Here is a 6,450-nt window from a genome sequence, read left to right as displayed (position 1 = left end):
GTTCTGCCTGGGCTGTGTAAGGCTCCTGCTGGTTGGCATCACTGTACCCTGTTTCAGGACACTCCTGAGTCCAGTCGTGAGCTCACATCTGGCTGTGCTCCTTGCTTTAATAAACATGACTTTTCCAAACCTTGCAGGGTTTGGAAAGACGTCGTTTTTATGACTGTGAGAGTTCCGAGACCAACTTCTGCATCTCTTGTTTAATTTTATTAAAGATTTAAATCCAAGGCGCATGTCTGTTGTCCCTGTACCTGGGACGCCACGGTAGGAGATTACAAGGACAAACTGGGCTGCACGGCAGGGCCTACTCTCAAAGGAAGAAAAGATTCCCATGCAGAAGTGTGTTTTTTCAGTCCCCAAAACAGCAAGACAAAGGCACTAGCCCACTCCAAGCTTGTGGCTCTGGCAGGCCTTGCCCTTCTCCCCAGTTCTATCAGTCTTGCTAAAAACTGTTAGATTACATTCCTGAAGCTATCCCCCAAGGTCCCTTCCCTTGTTTGGCCAATCCCTCCTCCTGAGGCTGATTACCAAGGTCCAGCTATCAAAGAATTGCAATGCAGCAACTGGCTCACCTAATTAGCATGCCCCATTAACGTTAAATACCTTATTCTAACACGGGATTTTACGTTTACAAAATGCCATTTGCCTGTGAGCCATAGCTGTCTCCTCTATCCAGAGGCAGTCTTCTGTCCTCTGGAACAAACACCCTTGCCTCTGTTTCCTTGTTTCTGTCCCCTTCTCCCTTTTCCTCTTTCTCCAGTCTTTGTCTCTTATTCCCCACCCTCTGTCCCTCTGTATAATGTGGCTGGAGGTGGCTACATGGTGTCTCCTGACTCCACCTTCTTTTCCCCAGCATTCAGTTTAGTTTTCCCCGCCTACCTCTATTCTCTGCCAGGCCAAGACAGATTCTTTATTAACCAATGGTATTCACAGCATACAGAGGGGATTCCCATATCAAGGTAGATCTAAGTGTCCCCTTTTGAGCCCTCCTTGTTACCTAGCTTGTCTGGGTTTGTGGATTATCCTTCACAGCTAACGCCCAATTGTGAGTATAGTTTTTCTTTCTGTATTTTGCCTGAAATCTCCTTATGCCATTGTTTTTAACAGCTGAGTAACTGAGTAATTCCATTGTGTAGATGTACCACATTTTCTTTAGTTGAAGGACATCTAGGTTGTTTCGAGTTTCTGGCTATCCATCACACTCTAAGATCCCATTGTACATCAGAATGGACAAGATCAAAACCACAAATGACAGCTCATGCTGGGGAAGATGTGGAGCAAGGGGAACACTCCTCCTTTGCTGGTGGGAGTGCAAACTTGTACAGTCACTTTGTAAAATCAGTATGGTGGTTTCTTAGGGAATTGGTCTACCTCAAGTCCCAGCTATACCACTCTTGGTATATATCCAAAGGATGCTCTATGATACCACAAGGACACCTGCTCAACTACGTTCATAGCAGTTTCATTTGTAATAGCTATGACTTTCTTAAAAAGCAATGAAAGAGCATGTCACAGCATGCCTTGTGAGGTCGTGGGAATGCTTAGGCTCCGTCAGACTGCTGTAGAGGCAGGGGAGACTGAGGAATTAAAGACCCAGCCCTCCTGAAGGCAAAGGCTGCATAATTTTACAGGGTGAGGAAATATCAGAACCATTAGGAACATTTGTTATCTCTATAGTCCCCACAAACAGGGGCTGGAGGACCAGAGGGGCTGATGCTATTGAGGGAACTAGGAATAAGAGAAGCCATGTTTGAACCCTAGCTCAGTGGGCCAGATAGAAGTATTGAGAGAGGAGTTATAAGGAAAAGGCTGGCCCAGCATGGACCCCTAGCCCTGTGGTGGGGCATGAGCTGCAGAGAATAGGAAAGGCTTTCGCAGATGGCAGTGTCTTAGAGCTGCATGTGAAGTCTCTGTGAACAGAGGGAGCAACCTAGAGAGACAGGAAATAGTACAGCGGGTCTGGATTCCTTAAAGACAAATGTGGCAAGATTTTGTGTCAAACTAAAATTTCTAAGGGCAAAGTTGACAGCCAATTGCATGCTTAGGGGCTTCTAGAAGGCTTTAAATCCTGAGGAGCTCACAGAAGACACCCATGATAGAACAACACAAGTGAACATGGGCCAATGGGTGGGCCCTTTTCCATGTTCTGTTACACCTTGCTTGTGCCCCGCCCTGCTGGAGCATCTTCTTAGTTATGAACTTCTGGGGTCATGTGACACTTGCCGAGAACAGATGACAGCAGACCTTCAGACTTGCGATCTTTGTAACCCTCCTATTTGCTATGGGATGATGATTTGGGGAGCTGCCTTGTCTGGCCCATCATCTGAAAAAGGTTTTGTTAAATGAATGACAGTGTTAACTGGTGTTTTGCAAATCTGGAAAGCCATCGGAGGGACAAGATGGAACTTCCACCTACCTTACAACCCTACTGGTTCCCTAACAGGTGGAAAAGGACACCCCCAGAAGCCATAAGGTTATTGGATGAAAACCCCAGTGCCAGGGGTGGGCTACCTCCTTGTGAACTGTTGGCCAGGAAAGCCCTCTAAGCCTCACAAAGCATAAAGCTATTGTCAAAGCTAGACAGTAAGACCCTGTTCCTGGAGAAATGCAAGTGCGCGCTGCAACTGCGAGACATGGAGAAACGAGGCTGGGACTGAACTGGAAACAGTTTTCACAGGGCCAGAGGGGCCATGCAGCTTGTTGGAGACTGACAGCCTGCTCTGGTTAAGGCCTGCTCCACAAGATGGAGTTCCCACAGCGCTGTAAGCCAGAACAGAAACTTGTGGCTGGGGAGGTCATAGGCGGTATTCACACTTTGGTTTGTCGTGGGCTCCCTATCTGGGGTCAGTAAACATGTGTGCTGTGTTTTCCCGGGAAAAGTTGTCACACAGCAAAGCTTTATATTAATTTGTGCTATGGAAAGACTAGAGATTTCCTTAAGAACTTTATTCTTTGCAATATATAAAAATAAATATTCCAACTTTTGGGAGTATCACAAATACAAGAAGAAGATACTGCTATTACCACTCTAAATGACTGGAATAAATTTGCTTCTTGTGCCTCTATCTTCTCATTATAATGGCAAAGTGAGAATTACATCACTGTCAGGTTAGGGTAGACACAAGAAGAAGGCCACTCTGAAGGACGCTGTGGGTGGGCCGGCCGGCTACTGCATTTTGCACTCAGGTCCATCTTTCCCCAAGGAGGGCTGACGGAGGTCTGCCTTGGGATCCACATTCTCTACTTCTGCAGCTGGTTCCTCTGACAAAGGAAATAAAAACAAATTAGCCCTATGCGAGTTCACCTGCTGCCCTCAGAGGCCAAGAGTATTAGATACCCTGGCTCAGAGATCCACAGTAGTGAGTTGCCATCAGGGTGTGGGAATGGAACCCTGGTCTTCTTGCAGGAGCAGCAAGTGTTCATAACTGTTGAACTACCTCTCAAATTCTGAGTTAGAGTTCTTAAAAAATAATATATTGTTTGGTAGCTATCCCAGCAATTGGGAGCGGAACTGCTGCAAATTCAAGACTAGGCTGGGCTACAAAGTAAAACTGTCTAGAAACAAAAAAACCCCAAACCAAATACCACCTCTCAACAACAAAACAAGCAACAACAAAATGTTACACCGTGTGCTGCTAGGTGTAGTGGAAATCTCCCTCCATCCATCCCACCCCTTGTCCACCGTGGACAGACACTACCTGCCCATCAGCGTCACCCCAGTGGGTGGATGGATTGTCACACTGGTGGAGCTTATTTAACAGTCCATGATCAGCACTAGTGATGCTGGTAGTGTGAACATGTGAACGTGGAGGTATAAATTCCTTTAAGTGAAAAGGGAAAATTTTACTATAATCTCTATGAACATCAAACAAACAAACAAAAACAAAACAACAACAAAAAACCCCTCCCAGTAAACAGGATTTTATGTTACTCAGGATTTTAGAGTCCTGGAGGTCCTGGAATGAATCTCTCACAGATAAACGTGGACTAAGATACGCACTGCACAGAATATTTACTTGTCTGACTCTGAGCACAGACTTGAGTGGGTGAAGTCAGATGCGGTGCTTTAGTAATTGTGACAATGACAGCAAGAGGCAGGGAACACAGTGAACGGCAAGTCTGGAAAACACCATGTAACCGTGAAGTAACCAAGACAACAGGAACATGAGTTCTGACGGAACTGACGGTGCACACGACTCCCACCCATTGTCCCCAGGGATACCCAGCAGCCTGTGCATTACCTACCTGGGCATAGTCCTAAACTGGAGTTATCAAAATAGCGAATCGGAGGAGGTGCTGGTAGAGACTTTGACCGGTTATCAAAAAACCAAGATTTTGGTGAGTCTTTTGGCACAGGGTCCTGGAAGTTCCGTTCCCTGCACTGAGAAGGTGTGTTCTGTCTTCTTTTAGACTCTGTCCCAGACACTTTTGGGGACTTTGGCAAGGTCTCATGAGCGGCTTCTCTGTAGGTGTCTCTTGCAAGGGTCCTTTCCTTCCAGGTTTTAAGCTCCTTGGAGAGCTGAGATTTAGCACTTAAATGGAAGCAGAAAGACAGGACATTTCAATTATTCTTCTTTTTGTTTTTTTGCGACAGAGTTTCTCTGTGTAACAGCCCTGGCTATCCTGGATCTAGCTCTTACAGACCAGGCTGGCCTTAGACTCACAGAGATCCGCCTGTCTCTGCTTCCCGAGTGCAGGGATTAAAGGCGTGTGCTACCATTGTTTGGCTGACAACTCAATTCTTAAGTGTGGAAATGGAAAAAACCTAAAAAGAACCCTACCCTACTAAAATATTTACCATGAAATGTGCCTTGTTCCATTTGCTCTTTAATCTCACCCTAATGCTCTCTGTCTGGACACTTCCATGATTCAGAAGTGAAAAGGTGCTACACAAATTGAATAATTAAAGTAAAATTGTTTTTTTTTTTTTTTTTTTTTTTTTTTTTCAGGGTTTCTTTGTTTCCCTGGCTATTCTGGAACTCACTCTATAGACCAGGTTGGCCTAGAACTCTGATCGGCTTGCCTTTGCCTCCCGAGTGCTGGAATTAAGGGCATGTGTCACCACTGCCCAGTAAAAATTTTTGATTATGAAGTTTTGAGAAAAAAAAATTTTTTTTTTTTTTAAATTCAAAGCTTAACTTCAGGTTTTTTGAACAAATCCATACCATCCAGAGTGGCTTATGAGCTGCTGTAATTAGGTTGACAGAATGTTTATTGAACCTTTACACAAGTATATTTTCATCTATCTTATTTTCTCTTTACTTTCCCGGTTGCTACTTCTCTACCTCCCTGAATCAACACACGACTGGATTCCACCTTCAAAATGTAATTTAAATAACCCACAGCTGCTTTCTGTTTTTGCTGAGACAGGGTCTCAGTAGGTTCTAATGGCCTTGTGAGTTTCCTATCTTTGCCTCTTGAATTCTGGGATTGTAGTCATACAGTGTTTGGCCCTTTCTTTTTGCTTAATGTTACTCTATATAAAAGATTATTTAGCTGTTAAACCATTTGCCCTGGATATTTTACTCATTTCTGTGGTGCTGGGGATGGAAGCCAGGCCTCGTGCTTGCTGGGTGAGCATCCCGCCATTGAGCTAGCCCTTTAGACTTAATGTGTGGTTTTCTTCTGGACCACTAGGAGAGTGTTCGGTACAAAACTCTACTCTTGTATGGTAGAAGAAGCCAACGAATGCAACGCTTTACATCTGTCTGTAAATGGGGACAATAATGGACTCGGGGGTCCTCTGTGGGCCACAGCTTCACTGACTGCGACAGATATTTTCTCAACATTCTTCATTTCCTGGTTCTTGACCTAGTTAAAAATAGTTCAGAACAGCTGGGAAGATGGTTTAGTGGGTAACGTACTTAAGTTTAATTCCTAGAATCTGAGTAAAAAAAAAAAAACAGCTGGCTGCACAGTACAAATCTGAATGTCTGCTGGGGAGGTGGAGGCACGAAGTTCCTTGGGGTGAGCTGGTCAGCCAGGTCTCAAACATGCCGGAGAAGTACCCGAGTGAGACACTCACACTGACCTCTGGCCCCACATCACCAGTGTGCACAGTTAATGAACAGCACACGTGAAACGGAGCCAGTATATTCCCATTTAATTTCCTTTCCCCTTGACAGGGTTCTCTGTGCAGCCCTGGCCATCCTGGAACTCGCTCTGCAGACCAGGCTGACCTCAAACTCAGAGATCTGCTTGTCCCTGCCTCCTGAGTGTTAGAATTAAAGGCATATGCCATCACTGCCTGGGTATTCCCATTTCTTTTAACATAAGCATTTATTACACAATCTCTAAAAATTGCCATCTCTCAAATTAGTGGAAGGTTGACAACTGTAGAAAATATATGCAAATAATTCCAATATATGTAGCCATAAGCAGGATATGTCATGCAAACAAAACTTGTCTTTTTTGTTTGTTTGGCTTCTTTTTTGTTCATTTGTTTTCTTA

General features: G+C 44.6%; 1 protein-coding gene across 1 annotated transcript in view; it reads right to left on the bottom strand.

The window, feature by feature from the left end:
* Positions 1-2,937: 2,937 nt before the first annotated feature.
* The window catches only part of Cenpe (centromere protein E), a 58,531-nt gene continuing 55,018 nt past the window's right edge, over positions 2,938-6,450 (bottom strand). The window contains exons 46-47 of the mRNA XM_050158430.1: positions 4,246-4,532; positions 2,938-3,261 (exon numbers count right to left, since the gene is read on the bottom strand). Coding sequence (XP_050014387.1) covers positions 3,167-3,261; positions 4,246-4,532 — 382 coding nt within the window. The 3' untranslated portion in view covers positions 2,938-3,166. The remainder of the gene's footprint in view (positions 3,262-4,245; positions 4,533-6,450) is intronic.

The sequence above is a fragment of the Alexandromys fortis genome, unplaced genomic scaffold, assembly GCF_014885135.2.
Source record: "Alexandromys fortis isolate MF-2015 unplaced genomic scaffold, M_Fortis_MF-2015_v1.1 scaffold_19, whole genome shotgun sequence".
In the NCBI taxonomy this organism is placed as follows: domain Eukaryota; kingdom Metazoa; phylum Chordata; class Mammalia; order Rodentia; family Cricetidae; genus Alexandromys; species Alexandromys fortis.
This window is presented reverse-complemented; position numbering and strand designations above follow the sequence as displayed.